General features: G+C 43.3%; 1 protein-coding gene across 1 annotated transcript; it reads left to right on the top strand.

Annotated features, from left to right (window-relative positions):
- Positions 1 to 1,661: 1,661 nt before the first annotated feature.
- Positions 1,662 to 21,427, top strand: LOC122692051 (cytochrome P450 2B4-like). The gene is made up of 9 exons (XM_043899227.1): positions 1,662 to 1,834; positions 6,385 to 6,547; positions 6,637 to 6,786; positions 7,505 to 7,665; positions 8,154 to 8,330; positions 9,543 to 9,684; positions 10,854 to 11,041; positions 15,227 to 15,368; positions 20,428 to 21,427. The coding sequence occupies exons 1-9, from the start codon at positions 1,670 to 1,672 to the stop codon at positions 20,682 to 20,684; spliced, it is 1,545 nt and encodes a 514-aa protein (XP_043755162.1). The 5' UTR covers positions 1,662 to 1,669; the 3' UTR covers positions 20,685 to 21,427.
- The last annotated feature ends 3,212 nt before the right edge of the window (positions 21,428 to 24,639 follow it).

The raw sequence follows: 24,639 nt of genomic DNA, 5'->3' as shown, positions 1-24,639 counted from the left end.
TAACTGTTGCTTCCTGACCATCATGCAAAATGCCGGGCTGGATGAAGCACAAGCTGGAATCAAGATTGCCAAGAGAAATATCAATAACCTCAGATATGCAGATAACACCACCCTTATGGCAGAAAGCAAAGAGGAACTAAAGAGCCTCTTGATGAAAGTGAATGAGAAGAGTGAAAAAAACTGGCTTAAAATTCAACATTCAGAAAACTAACGTCATGCCATCTGGTTCCATCACTTCATGGCAAATAGATGGGGAAACAATGAAAACAGTGAGAGACTTTACTTTGGGGGGCTCCAAAATAACTGCAGATGGTGATGGCAGCCATGAAATTAAAAGATGCTTGCTCCTTGGAAGGAAAGTTATGACTAACCTAGACAGCATATTAAAAAGCAAAGACATTACTTTGCCAACAAATGTCCATCTACTCAAAGCTATGGTTTTTCCAGTAGTCATGTATGGATGTGAGAGTTGGACTATAAGGAAAGCTGAGCACTGAAAAATTGATGCTTTTGAACTGTGGTGTTGGAGAAGACTCTTGAGAGTCCCTTAGGCAGCAAGGAGATCCAACCAGTCCATCCTAAAGGAATCAGTCCTAAATACTCATTGGAAGGACTAATGCTGAATCTGAAGCTCCAATACTTTGACCACCTGATGTGAAGAACCTGCTCATTGGGAAAGACCCTGATGCTGGGAAAGATTGAAAGCAGGAGGAGAAGGGGATGACAGAGGATAAGATGGTTGGATGACATCACTGACTCAATGGATGTGAGTTTGAATAAGCTCCGGGAGTTGGTGATGGACAGGGAGGCCTGGCATGCTGCAGTCCATGGGGGCAAAGAGCCGGATATGACTGAGTTACTGAACTGAATTCTCCTTCCCCTCAATGCCTGTTGCTTGAGGGAAAACATACTGTCTTGTTCTACACTCTACTCTCAATACCTGGAGCAGTATGTGGCAGGTGACAGGTGTCTAAAATATTTGCCGAAGGGATTTCCTTGTTGGTCCAGTGATTAACTCTGAACTTCCACTGCAGGGGGCATGGGTTCCTACTCTAGTTGGGGAAGATTCCACATGTCACACGATGGGGCAAAATAAAATGATAAGATGAAATAAAATAAAACACTTGTTGTGAAATGAATGAATGAATGATCTCAGACCACATGGAGTTAGGTCTTCCATCAGACCCCGCCTCCTCCTCCACACCACACTCTCCACAGATGTACAGACAAACCCAAAGCCCCAGCGGGCACAGGACGCCCATTTCTGCTGGCCAGCTAACCTCAATCTCTCATGATGCAATGCCACTCCCTGATAAAACTGTCTGAGAGCTGCCCTTGTGGTGCCAACACTAAACACAGCCTCCACAAGTTCCTGGAGCTGACATCACTCCTCTTCCTTGGGGGACATGCTCTCTGTTCAAGGAAATCACCCACCAAGACAGCTCCAACCCACAAGGGCTTATCGGAAGCTGCTTGGGATCCACAGATGATAAACATCATGGCCTCTGCAGCACCTGGTCCTTTGGGCTCCCTGTTGTCTCTGGAGAGTTAGCAGGAGCTCTGCCAAGGGAGGATCCTGGCACACCTTCCCCACCCATAGGGCAAAATAACAAACAACAGAGTAAGCTACCTTTAAGAGGGCCAGCGGGATCGAAGGCAGGCCCAGACCATGGCTCTCTCCGCCATCCTGCTCCTCATTATCTTCACTGGCCTCCTGCTCTTATGGGGCCACCCTGCCTCCTGGGGCCGCCTCCCTCCTGGACCCTGGCCTCTGCCCTTCCTGGGGAATGTCTTGCAAATGGACCAGAAGGGCCTCCTCAAGTCTTTCCAGGCGGTGAGATGGAAAGGACAAAGGGGGTGGAATCATTAAATAAGGGATTGGCTACCCACTCCAGTATTCTTGTCTGGAGATTTCCATGGACAGAGCCTGGCTGGCTACACTCCACGAGATCACAAAGAGTTGGACACAACAGAGTGACTAACACTTTCATTTTATATATAGTAGTGTATATATGTTAATCCAAATTCCCCAATTTATCACACTCCCTTTCCCTACTAGGTAACTGTAAGTTTGTTTTCTAGATCTGTGACTCAACTTCTCTTTTGTAAACAAGTCTGTTTATACCATTATTTTAAAGATTCAATGTATATGTGACACCATGTATTTGTCTTTCTGTGTCTGACTTACTTTGCTCAGGATGACAGTTTCGAGGTCCATCTATGTTGTTGAAAATGGCATTACTTCATTGATTTTTATGGCTGAGTAATATACCATTGTATATATGTACCACTTCTTTTTTACCCACTCCTCTATCTATGGGCATTTAGGTTGCCTCCATGTCCTGGCTATTGTAGACAGTGCTGCAGTAAACACTGGGGGGCATGTATCTTTTCAACTTATGATTTTCTTTGGATATAAGCTCAAGAGTGGGATTCCTGGGTCATAAGGCAACTATCTTTATAGTTTTCAGAAGAACATCCATACTGTTCCCCATACTGGCTAGACCAATTTACATTCTTACCAGCAGTGTAGGAGGGTTCCTTTGGAGAGAGACATTCAAATAGATGTGAGACTTTGAGCTGTGACACTGTGTGGGTTGGGAGGGAGAGATTTTATAACTTGGATGTGGGGGAGTCTCTGTAATTCTTTTTTTTTTTTTTTTCATTTTAAAACATTTATTTATTTTAATTGGAGGCTAATTACTTTACAATATTGTAGTCGTTTTTGCCATACATTGACATGAATCAGCCATGGGTGTACATACGTTCTCCATAATGAACCCTCTCCCACCTCCCTCCCAATCCCATCCCTCTGGGTCATCCCAGTGCATCAGCCCTGAGCACCCTGTCTCATGCATCAAACCTAGACTGGCAATCTGTTTCACATATGATAATACACACGTTTCAGTGCTATTCTCTCGGATCATCCCACCCTCGCCTTCTCCCGTGGAGTCCAAAAGACTGTTCTATACATCTGTGTCTCTTTTGCTGTCTCGCATATAGGGTTATCATTACCATATTTCTAAATTCCATATATATGCATTAGTATACTGTATTGGTGTTTTTCTTTCTGACTTACTTCACTCTGTATAATAGGCTCCAGTTTCATCCACATTAGAACTGATTCAAATATATTCTTTTGAATAGCTGAGTAATCTTCCATTGTGTATACATACCACAGCTTCCTTATCCATTTGTCTGCTGATGGGCATCTAGGTTGCTTCCATGTCCTGGCTATTATAAACAGTGCTGCGATGAACATTGGGGTACACATGTCTCTTTCAATTCTGGTTTCCTCAGTGTGTATGCCCAGCAGTGGGATTGCTGGGTCATATGGCAGTTCTATTTCCAGTTTTTTAAGGAATCTCCACACTGTTCTCCATAGTGGCTGTACTAGTTTGCATTCCCACCAACAATGAAAGCGGGTTCCCTTTTCTCCACATCCTCTCCAGCATTTACTGTTTGTAGATTTCTGGATAGCAGCCATTCTGACCCGTGTGAGATGGTACCTCATTGTGGTTTTGATTTGCATTTCTCTGATAATGAGTGATGTTGAGCATCTTTTCATGTGTTTATTAACTATCTGTATGTCTTCTTTGGAGAAATGTCTGTTTAGTTCTTTGGCCCATTTTTTGATTGGGTCATTTATTTTTGTGGAATTGAGCTGCACGAGCTGCTTGTATATTTTTGAGATTAACTCTTTGTAAGTTGCTTTGTTTGCTATTATTTTCTCCCATTCTAAAGGCTGTCTTTTCACCTTGCTTATAGTTTCCTTCGTTGTGTGAAAGCTTTTAAGTTTAATTAGGTCCCATTTGTTTATTTTTGCTTTTATTTCCAATATTCTGGGAGGTGGGTCATAGAGGATCCTGCTGTGATTTATGTCGGAAAGTGCTTTGCCTGTGTTTTCCTCTAGGAGTTTTATAGTTTCTGGTCTTACATTTAGATCTTTAATCCATTTTGAGTTTATTTTTGTGTATGCTGTTAGAAAGTGTTCTAGTTTCATTCTTTTACAAGTGGTTGACCAGTTTTCCCAGCACCACTTGTTAAAGAGATTGCCTTTTCTCTATTGTATATTCTTGCCTCTTTTGTCAAAAATAAGGTGTCCATGGGTGTGTGGATTTATCTCTGGGCTTTCTATTTTGTTCCTTTGATCTATATTTCTGTCTTTGTGCCAGTACCATGCTGCCTTGATGACTGTAGCTTTGTAGTAGAGCCTGAAGTCAGGCAGGTTGATTCCTCCAGTTCCATTCTTCTTTCTCAAGATTGCTTTGGCTATTCGAGGTTTTTTGTATTTCCATACAAATTGTGAAATTATTTGTTCTAGTTCTCTGAAAAATACCATTGAGAGTCAAAAGGGGAAGAGAGTAATCAAGCCGTTAATCACAGTCCTAAGTAAAAATGGGTACTGAAGATTGGATTCTTAAAGGTACAAAATTTATGACAAATGCCAAAAAGCAAAGATTAAAAATCCAGAGTAGAGGTTAGACTCTAGAAAATGCAGTATTAAAAAAAAAATCAAAAAAATTATTAAAAATATAAATGAAGTTTGCTTCAAAAATAGGGTCCTTTTTTTTTTTTTGCAAGGTAATAATAGGTTATAAAAATGAAAATTAAAGGAGTAATAGAGGACTTAACATTTTTTTAGTTTAAAAAAATTTAAAAAATTATAATAGTAAAAATATATCTAGGAATTTCTCTGGAGCTGTTGTAGACAGTGTGGGGTTAGTTCAGTTTCAGATAGTTCTTTGTTTCAGCTTACACTTCTCAAGATCTATAGGCCCCTTCCAGTGTAGCCGGTGCTAACTACAGGGTTTTCATCTGTTGCACCTGTCACTTCCAAAGCGGTTCCCTCTGTTTATTTTGGCTTCTTCTGTTTGCAGGTCTCTTCAGTGTCTTATTTCTGCCCTGACACAAGGGGGCAAAGGTGGTCACTTATTTAGGCTCACTTGTTCAGTTGTGCTGTGGATAGGGAGGAATACTGCAAACAAATATCACTGGCATGTGTGGGGAGTGCTCGCAGTGTCTCAGCCACACTGGGTTTGCCCCCGCTCACGGTGTGTGTGCTTTCCCAGTCTACACTGCTCAGGCTCCAGGTTGCTCTGCAGGGGAACTGTCTAAAGTGGGCCCTTGGTTGTGTGGATTTCCCAGGTCTAAGCCACTCAGGTTCAGGTTCTCAGATACTCCACAAAGGCACAGACTCGGTTGGGCCTGCGTTTTGTGCCCTTCCCAGGTCCGAGCAGCTCAGGGACCAGGTGCTTGGTGAGCGCACTCTCCCCAGGTAGTGGGTGTCTCTTATTGCCTCCCCCATCCCAGCCACTCAGTTTCCTGGGTACGCAGCAGGCACGCCATCTCAGGTGTACTGTGTGTCTCTTCTGGGGAGCTGATCTCTGGCTGCGACCCTCCTGGTGGATGTCAACCATCCAGAATCCCAGGAAGTCTTGGTTAGCAACTGGGAGCCTGCTCGCAGTTTGGTAGAGGAGGATGCCATCTCTGGGACGGAGATTGCCCCTTTCCGGCTCTGGCTGCTGGGCTTTTTGTGGGATAGTTCTCTCTCTCTCTCCCTCTCTCTCTCTCTCTCTCTCCTTCTCCCCCTCCCCCTCTCTCTGGCTATCCCACAGTTTGGGTTGCTATCTCACATTAGCTCTCTCAGATTGCCCTTGGGGCTTTCAGGCCCAGTCCTTACCCTAAGCAAAGCAGCCCACGCCTCCCTGTTCAGCCCCTGCTTGCTGGTGGTGGATGCTAGTGTCTGGGCTCCTTCTCTGCTGGGAGTTGCTGGGAGTCACATAATCTGTGGGTTTTATTTATTTATTTATTTTTCCTCCTGGTTATGTTGCCCTCTGAGATTCCAATACTCCCCACAGACCTGCCGGTGAGAGGGTTTCCTGATGTTTGGAAGCTTCTCCTCTTTTAAGACTCCCTTCCCAGGATGGGTCTCTGTCCCTAACTCTTTTGTCTCTCTTTTTATCTTTTATATTTTGTCCTACCTCCTTTCAAAGACAATGGGCTGGCTTTCTGGGTGCCTGATATCCTCTGCCAGCATTCAGAAATTGTTTTGTGGAATTCGCTCAGCATTCAAATGTTCTTTTGATGAATTTGTCAGGGAGAAAGTGGTCTCCTTGTCCTATTCCTCTGCCAACTTAGGACCATGCCCTCTGTAATTCTTGAAAGCAAAGCTGGGAGAACTCAGGGTAAAGTCAACAGAGGCAGATGCTTGGAGTCAGGTGATATATGTGAGGTACAGAGGAGACAATAGAGTTCCAGTCTTTGCTCTTCCCTGATGGGGCTGTAGCCTTCAGGGTAGGCTAACTGGGAGGTGTGATCCAGGGGTGAGGTGGCGATCCTTCTCTTGAGTCAGAGAGTGAGACCTGGACTTTGCCCCTACAGCTACGGGAGAAATACGGGGATGTCTTTACTGTCTACCTGGGGTCTCGGCCTGCCGTCATCCTGTGGGGGTATGAGGCGATGAGGGAGGCCCTGGTGGATCAGGCTGAGGCGTTCTCTGGCCGAGGGCACATCGCCATCCTTGACCCTGTCTTCCAGGGAACAGGTGAGTGGGGGACGAGGGTGAGGATTAGGGAGAGGAGGAAGGACTATCCCATGTGTCTTCTCAACCTTCCTTCCATGCCCCACCATCAGGTGTGGTCTTTGCCAATGGAAAGTCATGGAAGGTTCTACGGCAATTCTCTGTGACCACCATGAAAGACTTTGGGATGGGGAAGCGGACTATTGAGGAACGAATCAAGAAGGAGGCTCAGTGTCTGGTGGAGGAGCTTCGGAAATCCCAGGGTGAGTGCAAGCTGGGTAGAGGTGGGGATGAGATGGGGTGAGAGAGAGAGGGAGAGGGCATATGACTGATAAAGAGAGATCCAGGGACAAAGACAGAGAGAGGCAGAAACAGGTTCAGATAAAGAGAGGACGAGGAGATAGAGACAGAAAAAGAGAAAGAGAATGAGGAAAAACAGAGAGAGAGAGACTAGCAAAGAGAGGGAGAGGCAGAGAAAGTAGACAGAAGCACAGAGAGCATAGACAGAGAGAAACACAGCAAAAGCAAGACAGATATGGAGAAGGTGACACAATAAATCTAGGAACAGAAACTGCAAGGAAAAGTGAAAGAAAAAAGTAAAGGGAGTAGGGAGTTATTAAAGTCAGGGGACACAGAATGTCAATGAGGTTAAGGAGAGGGGCTACAAGATGTGGCAAGAGAACAGAGAAGAAGGAGTGAGTCTGAAAGAAAGAGTGAATGAAAAGACCAGAGAAAGTCCAGAAAAAGTCAGCCCAAGACACAGACCAAGAAAAGCAGCAAGAGACTCAGAGGTGAAGACTTTCAGAAAGAAAATCTTAGATACCCAGTGAAAACCCAGTCAGCCAAGAGAAAGACAAAGAAACTAATCAAAGAAGCTAGGATGAGATGGCACCAGCCAGGATGAGATGGCACCAGTCAGATCAGAGCCAACCAGAAGGACTGTGCAGGGGACCCCTCCCCCTGACAGACCTCTCTCCTCAGGGGCCTACCTGGATCCTCATTTCCTCTTTAACTCTATCAGCGCCAACATAATCTGCTCCATTGTCTTTGGTGAGCGCTTTAATTACCAAGACCCTAGACTATTACGGCTGCTACATTTACTTAATGAAATCTTCATCATTCTCTGCTCCTTCTATACCCAGGTAAGTTATCAACCGCATAGTGGGCCAGCAATCAGGGTGGTGGACCCCAGGAAAAGATCAGATACTTTCTGTCCTGAACACTAAACATGGAAGGTTTAGTGACCCGCCCAGGTGAGGCCATCCGTCAGTTCGGGGGTCAGAATCAGGCCTTGGACAAGGACGGGCTTCCAGAGAAGGAACCTCAGTAGATGTGAGAGTGACTGGAGCTGGGTGCAGAGGTCCATGCACCACTCTGTGTGTGTGTGTGTGTGTGTGTGTGTGTGTGTGTGTGTGTGTGTGTGTGTGTGTGTGTGTGTGTGTGTGTGTGCGCGCATGTGTGCGTGTGTATGAGTGTGCGGGCATGCACTCTGTTGGGAGGCACACCCTCCAAGTCCACAGGGTGAACGATGCCCTTTAGATGTTGCTGCGTGTGCAGATCAGAACACCAGCACCCACAGCACCAGCCCAGTGAATACAATGGGTTCTGCGCCTTGTCTGCTGCCCTGTAGGTGTTTGAAATCTTCCCGGGCATCTTGAAATACTTTCCTGGCACACACACCCGCTTGTACAGCATGCTTCAAGAAGTGAAAGATTTTATCACTGAGAACGTGGAGAGGCACCAGAAGATGCTGGATCCCAGTGGCCCTAAGGACTTCATTGATTCCTTCCTGCTTCGCATGGACAAGGCAAGACCTGTCCCAGATGGGCGTTGGGGGTGGGAAGCAGAGCGAAGGAAACCGTACTGGCATTGAACTAATATCTTTGGGTGCGATGTACCTGTTCTTTAAATGTTGAAGTAGTTCTCTAAGGATTAGCAAGAAAGCCAAGGTCCACAATCCTCCATTTTTTCCTATGCCTCCCCAAGCCTTCCTCCCAACAGCCTTTAAAGAGATGGTAATTAAGCAGTTAACATGTGTCCAGTAAGCTTTCTCTGAGACACAGCTCACTCCTTCCCCCAGTTGTGACAGAGTCAAGTCTGTTCTGATTGGTCAAGCTCCATGTATATTCAGATAGAGACCAATGTCTGTTTTGATTGGTGCAGGCCAACGTCTGTTCTGATTGGTCTGGCAAGAGCCATACCAGTTGTTAAATATGGACGAGGCAATGGCTGCCCCAGGGGAGCCAGAAAGAGAGTGATGGACACACTACTGACATTGAGCTAGTATCTTTGTGTGGGATGTATGTGTTCTTTAAATATTTAAACACTTCCCTAAGGATTAGCAAGCAGTCCATGATGCAATCCCTCCCCTCTACTCCTTCGTAATCCTCTCCAAGCCTTCCTTCTGGAATGCTTTTAAAGAAATTAAGACCAAAGAGTTAACATGTAGCCCAGTAAGCTTACTCTGAGATGGATCTCACTCCTTCCCCCAATTCTGACAGGCACAGAACTGAGTTTGTTCTGATTAGTCAGAAGCCCACATCTGTTTTAACTGACTGAGACCAATGTCTGTTCTGGCAAGTGCCTACTAGTTGTTAAATATCTTCAGCAATATCCCTGGAATGTCAGCTACAAAGGCCAATCAGAAGTGCAATGACACCCAAGGACAGAGAGAATCAATAACAGCAATGACATCAACAAATTAACCTTTAACTTTCATTGATCTTATCATACATTATCAAAATAACTCCAGGAGGATGTGCTAAGGCACCAAGAGGTTATATTCCTTGCCCAAATACACGCTGATGGTAAATGTTAAGGTCCGAATTTGAAGTCCAGGCACTTTCACTCTGGAGTTCACCCATTTGGTAGCTTTTTGGCCTTGATTAGACAAAAAAAAGGTTCAAGAAAAACAATAACTGGCACAGAGGAACGTGGTGTTGGTAGGGAGATAAGAAGACTCACAAACTGGGAATTTCTGCAGAGGGAAATGTTATGAATCACCCATCCCCATCTCTAGGAGCGCTCAGATCCTGAGAGTGAGTTTCACCAGGAGAACCTCGTTCACACGGTGCTCTCACTGTTTTTTGCTGGTACAGAGACCTCCAGCTCCACACTCTGCTTTGGGTTTCTACTCCTCCTTAAGAACCCTGATGTCTTAGGTGAGCTGGGCATATGGGAGGTGGAGGCCGGGGAGGAATGAGGATCTCTAAGGCCATGCTGGAATGCTGACAGGCTAAGACAGATAACTTCTGTCCTGAGCGATCTGGGGAAAAAAAAATCACCCCTAGAGGGCTTCCCTAGTAGTTCAGCTGGGAAAGAATCCTCCTGCAAGAGACCTGGGTTGGAACCCTGCGCTGGGAAGATCCCCTGGAAGAGGGCATGGCAACCCACTCCAATATTCTTGCCTGGAGAATCCCCATGGACGGAGGAGTCTGGTGGGCTATAGTCCATGGGATTGCAAGGAGTCATACGTGACTGAGCAGCTAAGCACAGCACACAGGCACTTGTAACTTGTAATAAAAGTTTGCTAGGGACAAAGCTCTTTAAAGTTGACAAAGCACTTTAGGATTTACTTTACAAAGAATTTTTCATGCAGGCAAGCACCGTCTGGAGTAGAAGTGTTTGTACTTATGAAGTGTTTTGCAATCTGCCCTGAGAGATGGTAAGGTGCCTGGTGGTTTTCAAAGAATGCTCCTGATGTAAAGCATTACCTTTTGCAGTGCATTTTGCTGTCTACTAAAGTACAGGATTCTCGCCAACTACTCTTTTCCGTGGACTAAGAATTTGACTTTTTCACATATATTGCAATTTACATGGAGAAGGAAATGGCCAATTTACAACTAATTAAAAAGCCCCTCCATTGGTTCTCAGCTGATGGTCTGCAGATCAGACTTGGAGATCCTCTCACCTCATCAGACTCCATTCTTTCATAGGGATGAATTTAAGGCCAGCCTGAGGGAATGACTTATCTAAAATCACATAGCACATGAGTGAGACAAAAGGAGATGACACCAGTTTCAGCTAGAACTCATTTTTAGTTGGAAAAGCAAAAAGCACTGTTAAGTGTTGAATGAATTTCCACCCACCCGTCCTTACCCAAGTTACCCCCTGTCATAACTAGAGTAGAAACATCAGACAAGACTTCTCCACAAACAAGCTTCTGATATCTTTTTTGATGCTTTCATTGAGAGGAATGATAACCCAACATCTTAGAAAAGAATTTACAAGACCCTCTCATCAGTCTGCAGGTCATTTTCAGGTCACTTGGTTGAGTCCACTATTATGGGCATTTACTGACATAACCTCCTCCCACCTGAATTGTTCTCAGGGAAAGTCCAGGCAGAAATCGACAGAGTGATTGGTGCACACCGTCTCCCAGCTCTGGAAGATCGGCCAAAAATGCCTTATACAGATGCCGTCATCCACGAGATTCAGAGATTCAGTGACCTAGTCCCTGTTGGTGTCCCCCACTCTGTCATCAAGGACACTCACTTCCGTGGATATTACCTCCCTAAGGTGAGACCAGCAGGGTCACAAATCTTGATTGTAGGTGCTGTCTGCCTCCAATCCTATGGTTCATATCTGGTTGTTGGACTATGATAAGAATTTTCATTTCCAGATTTCTATGGAAGAGAAGAGATTTTAGAAATATACTGAAGTCTTCTTTCTTTTGTTCAGTCATACTTATTACCTTTACAAGATATTAGGTTTGCTGGAGAAAGTAGAATATACTTTTGAAGCTTGTTATAGAGTTGGCTTTTTAAATCCTTTTAAAATCATTTCTTCTTAATGTTTATATGAACCCATGTGTTTATATATATCCATACACACAACAATTGGCTCATACTGTGACAGTCACTTTGCAACTGAGTGACCTTGTCTTTCTGTGCATCTAGCACAGTTTTCAATTTGTGTGTGTGTGTGTGTGTATGTGAGTGTGCCTTTTTTTTTCTAATATGACAGTTTGCTGTGGATATATTGTTCAGGTCAATGCCTATGGTTATAACTTATTTTTGTGTGTGTGTATGTGTGGTAGCTTACTTTGCTGAGTATAGGTGTACCTAGAGGTGATTTCCAGAGTTTTGAATCACCCAATGAACAGCACCCATCAGGTTATATTCTGGCCCCAGTCTTGGAGCAGCTCTTTATAGGGCTCTGCTGAGTCAGATGTGAACCTTTTAGTTGATGGATCATAAAGTAGACCAAAGGGTCTTGGGGATGAGGGATCAGGGTGGTTGGTGAGGATACCTGAAGGGATGGGACACTAGCAACCAAATGGGGGAGAGTCATTTCAACATTCCTGCCACCAACTATAGAGCCGCACAGTGGATGAAGCTCATAATCAGCTGTGGAGTCACCATAATAGATTCAGCCACTCTTTGTTAATGGTCATTTGGGTTCAGGGTCACAGAAACCCCAGTAAGATGGTATGCGCTGGGAGAGGGCATTAGAGGGCAGACAGCCCTGAAACTACAATCACAGAAAAGTAACCAGTCTAATCACATGGACCACAGCCTTGTCTAACGCAATGAAACTATGAGCCACGCCATCTAGGGCCACCAAAGATGGATGGGTCATGGTGGAGAGTTCTGACAAAATGAGGTCCACTGGAGAAGGGAATGGCAAATCACTTCAGTATTCTTGCCTTGAGAGCCCAATAAACACTATAAAAAGGCAAAAAGATAGAACACTGTTAGATGAACTCCCCTGGTCAGTAGGTGCCCAATATGCTGCTGAAGATCAGTGGAGAAATAACCCCCAAAAGAATGAAGAGACAGAGCCAAAGCAAAAACAACACCCAGTTGTGGATGTGACTGGTGATGGAAGCAAGGTGCGATGTTGTAAAGAGCAATATTGCATAGGAACCTGGAATGTTAGGTCCATGAATCAAGGCAAATTGGAAGTGGTCAAACAGGAGATGGCAAGAGTGAATGTCGACATTTTAGGAATCAGCGAAGTAAAATGGACTGGAATGGGTGAATTTGACTCAGATGACCATTATATCTACTACTGTCGGAAAGAATCCCTTAGAAGAAATGGAGTAGCCTTCATGGCCAACAAAAGGGTCTGAAATGCAGTACTTGGATGCAATCTCAAAAATGACAGAATGATCTCTGTTCATTTCCAAGGCAAACCATTCAATATCATGATAATGCAAGCCTATGCCCCAACCAGCAATGCTGAAGAAGCTGAAGTTGAATGGTTCTATAAAGACCTACAAGACCTTCTAGAACTAACACCCCAAAAAGATGTCCTTTTCATTATAGGGGACTGGAACACAAAAGTAGGAAGTCAAGAAACACTTGGAGTAACAGGCAAATTTGGCTTTGGAGTACAATATGAAGAAGGGCAAAGGCTAATAGAGTTTTGCCAAGAGAACGCACTGGTCACAGCAAACACCCTCTTCCAACAACACAAGAGAAGACTCTACACATGGACATCACCAGATGGTCAACACCGAAATCAGATTGATTCTATTCTTTGCAGTCAAAGATGGAGAAGCTCTATATAGTCAGCAAAAACAAGACAAGGAACTGACTGTGGCTCAGATCATGAACCCCTTATTGCCAAATTCAGACTTAAATTGAAGAAAGTAGGGAAAACCACTAGACCATTCAGGTATGACCTAAGTCAAATCCCTAAAGAATACACAGTGGAAGTGAGAAATAGATTTAAGTGACTGGATCTGGTAGATAGAGTGCCTGAAGAAGTATGGATGGAGGTTTGTGACATTGTACGGGAGACAGGGATCAAGACCAATCCCAAGAAAAAGAAATGCAAAAAGGCAAAATGGCTGTCTGAGGAGGCCTTACAAATAGTTGTGAAAAGAAGAGAAGCCAAAAGCAAAGGAGAAAAGGAAAGATATACCCATTTGAATGCAGAGTTCCAAAGAATAGCAAGGAGAGATAAGAAAACCTCCCTCAGTGATCAGTGCAAAGAAATAGAGGAAAACAATAGAATGGGAAAGACTAGAGATCTCTTCAAGAAAAGTAGAGATACCAAGGGAACATTTCAAGCAAAGATGGGCTCAATAAAGGACAGAAATGGTATGCACCTAACAGAAACAGAAGATATTAAGAAGAGGTGGCAAGAATACACAGAAGAGCTGTACAAAAAAAGATCTTCATGACACAGATAATCATGATGGTGTGATCACTCACCTGGAGCCAGACATCCTGGAATGTGAAGTCAAGTGGGCCTTAGGAAGCTTCTCTATGAACAAAGCTAGTGGAGGTGATAGAATTCCAGTTGAACTCTTTCAAATCCTAAAAGATGATGCCTTGAAAGTGCTGCACTCAATATGCCAGCAAATTGGGAAAACCCAGCAGTGGCCACGGGACTGGAAAAGGCCAGTTTTCATCCAAATCCCATAGAAAGGCAATGCCAAAGAATGCTCAAACTACCACACAATTGCACTCATCTCACACACTAGCAAAGTAATGCTCAAAATTCTCCAAGCCAGGCTTCAGCAATACGTGAACCATGAGCTTCCAGATGTTCAAGCTGGTTTTAGAAAAGGCAGAGGAACCAGAGATTAAATTGCCAACATCCATTGGATCATCAAAAAAGCAAGAGAGTTCCAGAAAAACATCTATTTCTGCTTTATTGACTACGCCAAAGCCTTTGACTGTGTGGATCACAACAAACTGTAAAATTCTGAAAGAGATGGGAATACCAGACCACCTGACCTGCCTCTTGAGAAATCTGTATGCAGTTTAGGAAGCAACAGTTAGAACTGGACATAGACCAACAGACTGGTTCCAAATAGGAAAAGGAGTACGTCAAGGCTGTATATTGTCACCCCGCTTATTTAACTTATATGCAGAATATATCATGAGAAATGCTGGGCTGGATGAAGCACAAGCTGCAATCAAGATTGCTGGGAGAAATATCAATAACCTCAGTTATACAGATGACACCACCCTTATGGCAGAAAGTGAAGAAGAACTAAAGAGCCTCTTGATGAAAGTGAAAGAGGAGAGTGAAAAAGTTGGCTTAAAGCTCAACATTCAGAAAACTAAGATCATGGCGTCTGGTCCCATCACTTCATGGCAAATAGATGGGGAAACAGTGGCAAACTTTATTTTTCTGGGCTCCAAAATCACTGCAGATGGTGACTGCAGCCATGAAGTTAAAAGACACTTGCTCTTTGGAAGAAAAGCTATGACCAACATAGACAGCATATTAAAAATCAGAGACATTATTTTGCCCACAAAGGTCTGTCTAGTCAAAGGTACAGTTTTTCCAGTAGTCATGTATCGATGTGAGAGTTGGACTACAAAGAAAGCTGAGCACCAAAGAATTGATGCTTTTGAACTGTGGTGTTGGAGAAGACTCTTGAGAGACCCTTGGACTGCAAGGTCATCCAACCAGTCCATCCTAAGGGAAATCAGTCCTGAGTGTTCATTGGAAGGACTGATATTAGAAGCTGAAACTCCCCTTGGCCACCTGATGTGAAGAGCTGACTTATTGGAAAAGACCTTGATGCTGGGAAAGATTGAGGGCGGGAGGAGAAGGGGACGACAGAAGATGAGATGTTTGGAAAGAATCACCAACTCAATGGAGATGAGTTTGAGTAAACTCTGGGAGTTGGTGATGGACAGGGAGGCCCTGACATCCATGGGGTTGCAAAGAGTCAGACACCACTGAGCAACTGAAGTGATGAACTGATGGTTCCACTTGTTTTTAACATCCTCTTAGGGCATTACCGTGTACCCCATCCTGAGCTCTGCCCTCCAAGACCCACGCCACTTTGAGAAGCCAAATGCCTTCTATCCTGGCCACTTCCTGGATGCACAGGGCAAATTCAGGAGGCCGAAAGTCTTCATCCCATTCTCCATGGGTAAGTCATGCTCTTCCTTCCCCATGAAAGTGCCTGCTCACCCACGCTCTGTGTGTGACTTTCTTTCTTGATCCAACTCCAAACACCAGGTGAACGTTTTTGGGAAAAGATGACAATTCTGAAGGATAGAGAAAGACATCTACAGAGTCAAAGATAGTGTGAAGGGGAAAAGAAGGAATGAGGTACGATGGAGGAGGAAGATGGAGACTCAGCAACAGAGATAAAGTGGCAGCACAGACACACACTTGCACACTCAAAATAACAGACAAATAAATGATCCATTACCAAGCACCTGTTATGTGCTAAGATCAGGGAAAGGCATTTCCCATGTTTTCTCTGAAAATTAAAATAACCATTATTTTTCTAATTTATACAAAGCAAGAAAGAATAAAATTCAATTTGAAAATCACCTGTAACTTACCACTCAATCAGACTTATTAATAACAGAGGATGTCCTTTTATTAGTATGTATACAAACACAAAGGTTTAGATGGATAGGTAGTAGGTAGATAAATAGGTACATACATGAATACACAGATAGATACGTAGACAATAGGTAAGAAAATGAAAGAATAGTAAAAAGAAAAGAAGATTCAATGATTTATTTCTCGTTTGTCAATGGTTAATCCAAGCCATGGACTAGTGTGAGGTTCAGAAGGCACTTAAAGAACAGAGATTTAAGGAATATTCATTCTTGGATTTGCATGTGTGCCCTGATTCAATCAGGTTTCCCATGTGGTTCAGTGGTAAGAAATCCACCTGCCAATGCAGGAGACACAGTTTCGCTCCCTGGGTCAGAAATATCCCCTGGAGAAGGAAAGGGCAACTCACTCCAATGTTCTTGCCTGGGAAATCCCAAGGACAGAGGAGCCTGGTGGGCTATAGGCCATGGGGTCACAAAAACTGGGCAACTATACAACAAAACCTAATTCAATCATCTATAAGATCATTCAACTTTTAGTCACTGACTTGAAATTTATCATATCAAAAAATTTCAATCTGAGTAGATCTAATTCTGGTTCATTTACTGATCTGTCTTTCTATCTGTATAATACTGCTTGACTATTTCTACCCAAGAAATATGTTTTAATATTTTACAGTTGCTAGTCTCTCTGTATTACTCCTCTTCTATAGATAGTTTTATGGTTATTTTAAACATATTTTTATTTTCTTCCAAGTGTCCTTTGGAATTATTTTGTCAAAGTCTCAAAAACTCCCCCTGGAATTTTTATTAAGATTAACCTGAATTTGTAGTTTACATTGAATAACTTTGACAGCTTTACAAATTTGAATAACTTTGACAGCCCAGTCAAGAAGAAGGGCTTCCCAGGTGGCTCAATGGTAAAGAATATGCCTGCCAATGCAGGAGACACAGGTTCAACTCCTTGTTTGGGAAGATTCCCTGGAGGAAGAGATGGTAACCCACTCCAGTATTCTTGCCTGGGAAACTCCATGGATAGAAGAGCCTGGCAGGCTACAGTCTGTGGGCTCACAAAGAGCTGGACACGACTGAGCACACACAGTCAAGAAGATAACATTTCCTTTGAATCAACTCTATATCAGTTGAATTTTTTTTAAACTATGTTTTGAATACTTCTAGCTAGATTTATTCCTAAGAAACATGAGAAGAGATTGTTGCTATTGTTGATAGAACCTCTTTGTCAGCTCAGACTGCCATAATAAAAGGCTATAGACTGAGTGGCTTACACAACAGAAATTCATCTCCTCATATTTCTGGAGGCTGGAGGTCTGTTCTCAGAGAGCCAGCATGGTCAAGTTCTCGTGGGGTCTGTCTTCCAGCTCACACACGGCAGCCGTCTCGCTGTGACCTCACGCGGTAGAGTGAAGGTTCTGGTATCACTTCCTCTTCTATAAGAACTCAATCCCTTGGAATTGTTTTTACCACATGAGAGCATTCTTCCTCCTTGCCTCCCTCCATTCCTTCCTTCCTTTCCTCCTCTTTCATAGCTTTTTCTTCTGATTATAAAGCTAACATATTGTTGAAAGTTGCGAGAATACAAAACGGTATAATTTTTAAACAAACAAAGAAGAATAATATTCCCTCATGGAGGCCTAAGGAACTTTTCTAATGAGCTTATCTAAACCTTATGGGCTTCTCAGATGGTGCTAGTGGTAAAGAACTTGCCTGCCAATGCAGGAGAGGTAAGACACAGACAGATTCGATCCTTGGGTTGGGAAGATCCCTAGGAGGAGGGCATGGCAACCCACTCCAGTATTCTTGCCTGGAGAATCCCATGGACAGAGGAGCCTGGCAGACTACAGTCCATAGGTCGCAAACAGTCCATCAAAATGGAAGTGACTTAGCAAGCACGCATGCAAACCTAATAACTAGACTTTGCTGATGGTCGAGTGGTTAAGACCCCAGACTCCCACTGCAGCAGGCATGGGTTCCATCCCTGGTCAGGAAGCTAAGATGTCACATGCTGTGAGGGGCGGCCAAAAAGAGAAGATCAACCCGATTACTTTCTAAGATCCTTTCTTCAAATATCATTGCGTTGGAAGTTAGGGCTGCAACATAGAAATTCTGAAAGGACATGATTAAGTTGACAGCAATTTTTTGGTGTAGTATTTAAAATTTTTAGAATAGGTATATCAGAAATCCACTGGTATTTTGAAATGTATATTTCTGTCATAACCAGACAGTTTCCTTATATTACTTTTACAACTAACCATTTTTCATTCTTTTGGGTTTTCCAAATAATTGGTGTTAGCATCTGCAAATGATGATATTTTGACTTTTCTGTTTCTTGTGTTAAAGTCACATGTTTTCCCTAATATCATGAGCCAGCACCTCTGGAATCATGTGAAGTAACAGTAGTGACAGTAAAAGTAGTGACTTCTTTTTTTTTTTTTTTTAGTTCTACCACTTTATTGCTACCAACCCATCTCCCTCCACCCTCGTGCGCACATGCCCAGTCATGTAACCCCATGGACTGCAGCCCGCCAGGCTCCTCTGTCCATGGACTTTTCCAGGCAAGAATACTGGAGTGGGTTGCCGTTTCCTTCTCCTTGACTTCTAACTTTAAGGAGAATATTTTTATTTTCTCTGTTAAGCTTAATGATGGTTATGATCTATTCCAGATATTTTATGGCTGTTCTAACATATTTCATTGTTCAGTCAATAAGTCATGTCTGACTTTTTGTGACCCCATGAACTGCAGCATGCCAGGCTTCCCTGCCCTTCATTATCTCCCAGAGTTTGCTCAAACTCATGTCCATTGAATCAGTGATCCTACCATATATTCTTCTCAATTCTATTCTCTTTTTTTGGCCACAATGCACATTTTGTGGGATCTTAGATCTCTGACTGGGAATTGAACCTGTGTCCCCTGCAGTGAAAATGCAGAGTACTAACCACTGGACTGCCAGAGAAGGTCCCAATTTTTCTCAATTCTAAATGAAATTAAGAAAAGATCTTTTTAATCTCTATTTTACAACAAGCTTTTATTTTTTGAAAAATTTGATCAGGATGTTATATTGAGTATTAATAATCTTTTCAGGTCCTGTCAAGATGATCAAATTGCTTTTCTCCTTTGATGTCTGAGTGTTGACTCATTCTCTCTCTTATAGAATTGGAAAAAGAGAGGCTCAGGGTTCAGGGGACTTGCCCAAGCCCCTGTAGAAAGTCATGATCTACGGAGGTCAGGGCAGGGCTAAGCTGTGATAAACTTTCTGAACATCTCAGCAACTTAAAGCCAAAAGATTGTTTTCCTGATCATGCCCATCCCAGACCATCACAGTCATGTAGAAAAAGGAGTTAACAAGGACTCTATCCTGAAACAGGAAGACACAGGGAAAACAGCATGACATACATAAGTTTAGCCCTCACTTCATGCGACTAAGAAAGTCCCATCCAAGTTCAATGTAGCTGAGATGTTATATACCCAGAGATGATCTATGAATAACTTATGAAACATAGTGAACTTAGCCATACACACAAGGCAGCTCTCTGGACTCCTTTCCTTCTCATGAGACTGCGGGTCAACAGGATATAGTGGAAACTCTAGCCCAGCCCAGGGACATACTGGCCTCTCCCTTGGTTATTGCAGTGGACACAGCCTGTGCTGAAGTCTGTGGATACTTAGGGCTCCACCTCGATGGGACAATTTGTGGTGGTCAACCTCATCATGCAGGAAGATATGAGTAGGTGTTATGAGAGTCAGAAAAATGTGGGCAGAGGTGGACAGAGTGCTATTCAAGTCTTTATAAGCACGACGAGGGCATGACCAGTCAGAACCTCCACAGGTTGGGGTGTGGGGACTGGGTCTGGGGGGCTGACTTTGTTGGCTGCTGATTGTGGGCAGGACCAAGGAGCTGGGAGGAGGGTCAAGGAGGCCAGAAAAGTGGGGACACTGAGAAGCTTAGAGCAAATGATCAGATGTAGGTCAATATTTGATCAGCCAGGTGCCCACCCACTCCAGGATAGGCCAGAAGTTTCAGCTCCCCTGAACCCTTCTCTCATGGTCCTCATACCTAGAGCATACTGCCACAGATTTCTCCAGCGTTTTCACATTTTTTTTCTCATAAATTGGCTTAGTTAACAGTATACTTAACCAGAGACACACAAAAAATGAAAGAACTTGAGACATAAAAGGACTCGGTACCAGGAGGGACAGAGAAGGGCACTGTACTGGATAATCCCAGAGGAGGCAGAACTGAAATACAAGATAGAAATGTGCAAACACTGCTCACCCTACGCCCGCCCCCACTCTCAGACCCTACTGATGTTGTTGGTGTTATTGGTACTGAGGACAAGAATAGGATCAGAACACCTCGCATGTAAATCTATGTAAATGAACATGCCAATATCCTGGGGTTTCGGGGAGTGGGGCAACCAAGTGTTCTCAAGTTCAGCTTCATATTGATGAACTTTTACTTTTTGCTTGTCACCATCTACTCTGCACACCCCTGCCCTCCTCCTTCTTCAAGTTAAAGTAGCTAATTCAGCCCTCAACTTCTGTGTTGTGTGACTCCAAAATAGCTCCCTTAACCTCTCTGATCTTATCCTCCAATGATACTCCCTTCCTTACACCCGCAGGAAAACGCCTCTGTCTGGGTGAGAGCTTGGCCCGCTCAGAGCTCTTCCTCTTCTTGACCTCTCTGCTGCAGAACTTCTCTTTGGGGTCTCCCCAGGCCCCTGAAGACATCGACCTCACGCCCAGGGAGAATGGGCTGGGGAGAGCGCCCCCTGTGTTCCAGGTCCGCTTCCTGCCCCGCAGAGGAGAGGGAGGGCAAGAAGAGGCACAGATGTCCTCTGAGTCCTTGCATCCAGCCGCTGACCCTGTCCGGAATTAATACGTGCAGGCTCCACCCTGCTCCACCACTTTCTCCTGTGGAAAATCCCTTTTGTGGTCTCTCCATCATCCAGCCTGTTGTAGTCACCACTCATCCCTAGATGGCCTGCACTGTTGACTGAGGATATTTCAGGGTCAAGAAATACGGGCTGGACTTCCCTGGTGGTCCAGTGGTAAAGAATCCAGCAACCAGTGCAGAGGACATAGATTCAGTTCCTGATTTAGAAAGATTCCACATGCCACGAGGCAACTGGGCCTGTGTGTCACAACTACTGAAGCCCTTGCTTTAGAGCCTGTGCTCCGCAACAAGAGAGGCCACCGCAATGAGAAACCCGAGCAGCTCAATTAGAGAGTAGTCTCCAATCACCACATGCTGCAACAAAGATCCAAGTGCAGCCAAAAACAAACAAATAAATAAAATTAAAAAAAAAAAAAAGAATTACCTTCAATAACTTAGTGTTACCACCATCCCTAGAACAGTTAGGGTAACTAAGGCCCCAGAGGAGGGCAAGATTTAGATCCAAGCTTACCCAGAACAGCAGCATCAGAACCAGGTCTCCCGCCTCCCTCCCCTTGTCTCCATCTACCGTGCATACCCCTGCCCTCCTCCTCCGTTGAATTGAAATGGCTAATTCAACCCTTAACTTCTGCGCTGCATGACTCCAAAATATCTCTTACCTCTCTGATCTTATCCTCCAAAACCAGTGAAACCAAAATAAAATTCTGTTCTTTCTGGACAATGGCTATCTGTGCTGCCTGTCTCTCTTTTTAGGTAAAATTCGCATATTGTAACATTAACCACAGCTATTTTAAGGTGTACATTTCTTTTATATTTTGTCCTACCTCCTTTCGAAGACAATGGGCTGCTTTTCTGGGCGCCTGATGTCCTCTGCTAGCGATCAGAAGTTGTTTTGTGCAGTTTGCTCAGCGTTCTAATGTTCTTTTGATGAATTTGTAGGGGAGAAAGTGGTCTCCCCATCCTATTCCTCCTCCATCTTAGCTCCTCCCTCTAAGGTGTACATTTCAATGGCACTTAGTACAATCATAATGTTGTGTAAGGATCAATTCCATCTATCTCAAAACATTTTCATCATCCCATAAGAAAACTTCATCCTGCTAAAATATGTCAGTCTCCAGTTCCCTCCTCCCACTGACCCCCAACAACCATTAGTATGTTTTTTTTTCACGTGAATTTACCTATTCTGGAAATTTCATATAAATAGCATCATACAGTAAGTGATTGTCTCTGGGTCTTTCATTTAGTTTAATGTTATCAGGATTGAATCATACTGTAGCAGGTATCAGTACATCATTCATTTTATGGCCAAATAGTATTCCATTGTGTGGAAATACCACACAATATGTATTTTGTGTGTTCCCTCACCAGTTGATTGACATGTGGGTTGCTTCCACATTTTGGGTGTTGTGAATGGAGCTGCTAGGAACATTCGAGAACAGGGATGCCCTGTTTTTGTTTTACTATCTATGAAGGTAATGGAAGGAAGGTGTTCTTCACCTTTTAGTCTCTTCCCTTTTGGTTTGATGATTTTCTTTTGGGTTGTGCTTATATTCCTTTCTTTCTAGTTTGTTTTTTTTTTTTGTTGTTGTTGTTTGTTTTTATAGTTTTTATTTCGTAGATTCCTTGTAATAAGAGCTAGAAAACAGGAGAATTGTTTTTTCCTTCTAATTGAGAGTCACCTCATCTTTGTCAGGGTTGAAATGGTTGAAGTTAAGATAGAGAATACCTTTAAATTTGCAGGTACAGTGGGAACTAAGTAGATTAGTAGTTAATTGATGGTGAAAAGGGGTTTACTGTGACAGATTGCATATTGTCTAGACTCGGGTGAGTGGGTGGGGGCACGAGCCTAGGAATAGAGGAAGCTAGTGTCCTAGCTGGGTGGGTTGCTTGGGACTAGTGATGTGGGTGGGATCTCGCCCAGTATTTCGGAGAACTAGCTCACTAAGCTGTCCAGAAGAAGCAGAACAACTCTTTAGAGTTCCTTGCAACTGGGTTTCTCCTGACAAGTTTCAAAATGTGTTTTACTTTGAATGTTAAAGTGGTTCAGGAGCCGTTTTGTTTCATTTGCCTTCTGAAATTACCCCAGTATGTTTTCCAGCGCTGTGACTTTGTGTTAAGTCCAGGTTGGCCTCCTGCTCTGGGTTTCTTTGCTGAAAGTTAAATGTCATATTTGAACTGGAAGAATTTTTGCTCCTTGCCTATGGAGCATTCATGAACATAAAGCAGCCATTTGTCAGCAGGCAGCTGAAAGGCAATTTCAGCAGGGACTGCAAACCACTGCAGGCTGTTGGCTTCCTGGCACACCCACTAGACCCTAAGGTTTACACTGCAAGCAAACTCATAAGGGCTGTGGGTTGGTAGGTGGGGGGGGGGGGGGAGTGGTGGTAATAAGATGGGCAAAAATAAAAGCAGAGGCTGCAGTCTGAATGACATTGAGCCAGGATGAAGATCCTGGATGTGGGGAAGAAAACTCCCAAAGAAAACTTAAACGTCAAACACAATGGCTCAGAAAAAAACATCTGATGTTTACAGCTAACACATTTTTTAAAAAGTAAATTGTGTATGTCTTCTTTATAGTCATAGCTCTAGGGATACTGTAGATATCTTTAGGGAAAGAAAGTGAAAGTGTTAGTCGCTTAGTCGTGTCCAGCTCTTTGCCACCCCATGAGTTGTAGCCTGCCAGGCTCCTCTGCCCATGGAATTCTCCAGGCAAGAATACTGGAGTGGGTTGCCAGTTCCTTCTCCACTAGTTTTTTTTTTTTTGTATCTATTATAGGCTTTTAATTTATTGTTATCATGGAGTTCCTATATGTTGACTTATATCTATATATACTTATTTTAAACTGATAATTAAGTTTATTTATATTTACATTTTTAAATGACTTAAATATTTATATTTAAGTCATTTAAGTCCCTTTGAAGTCTAAAAAAAACTCTACCTTTTTTACTCCCTTCCTTCACATTTTACATTTTTCATGCCATATTTTTACATGTTAACGTTTATCTCTTAACTGTTTATTGTAGTTTGAGTTAATTTTACAGATCTTGTCTTCTAACCTTTTTATAATACTAGCTTACTTAAGTGGTTGATCCACAGCCTTTACTAGTCAGATTTTTTCCTTCCTTTCAAATTCTTACTTCCAATAAAAAGTTACTCTGTTGTAACCTTTTCTTTTTCACTTAAGACCCTTTAACACTTCTTTTAAGTTCAGTTTAGTATTGATGAACTCTTTTACGTTTTTGCTTGTCTGCAACACTCTTTATCTCTCCTTCAACTCTGAATGATAACCTTACTGGGCAGAGTATCCTAGGTTGCAGTGTTTTCCTTTTCAGCACTTTGACCATATCATGTCACTTCCTTCTGGCCTGCAAAGAATCTGCGGAAAAATCAACTGATAGTCTTAAAGTCTCTTGTGACTTTGTGTTCTCTTGCTGCCTTGAAAATTCTTTAATTCTGCTGTTTTAACCGTGATGCATCTTGGTGTGGATCTCTTTGGGTTCATCTTCTTTGAGACTCTCCATGCTTCCTGTACTTGGAAATCTGTTTCCTTCTTCAGCTTCTGGAAGTTTTTCACTACAATGCTATCAAAGACGTTCTACCCCTTTCTCTCTCTTCTCCTTATTGGACCTCTGTTATGTGAATGTTGGTATGCTTGATGTCCCAGAGCTACCTTAAACTATCCTCTTTTTAAAAAATTTGTTTTTCTTATTGCTGTCCTGATTGAATGCTTTCCATTATTCTATCTTCCAGATAGCTTCTGCATTTTTCCATATCACCTACTGCTGTGACTAGGAGTAAGCAACCCAACCGTGAACGCTATTTAAGAGCAAAGTCATAGCCCTCTGGTGAGCCCTGCTGGTTTTCAAACCAGCTGAGGGGACTTGTCTTCCTTGTGTTGGACCCCAGGGCTGAGATGCCCTACAGATAGACTATATT

Source organism: Cervus elaphus, chromosome 4, assembly GCF_910594005.1.
Source record: "Cervus elaphus chromosome 4, mCerEla1.1, whole genome shotgun sequence".
NCBI classification, from domain to species: Eukaryota; Metazoa; Chordata; class Mammalia; order Artiodactyla; family Cervidae; genus Cervus; species Cervus elaphus.
The sequence above is the reverse complement of the archived record's forward strand: the minus strand, read 5'-3'. Positions and strand labels throughout refer to the sequence as shown.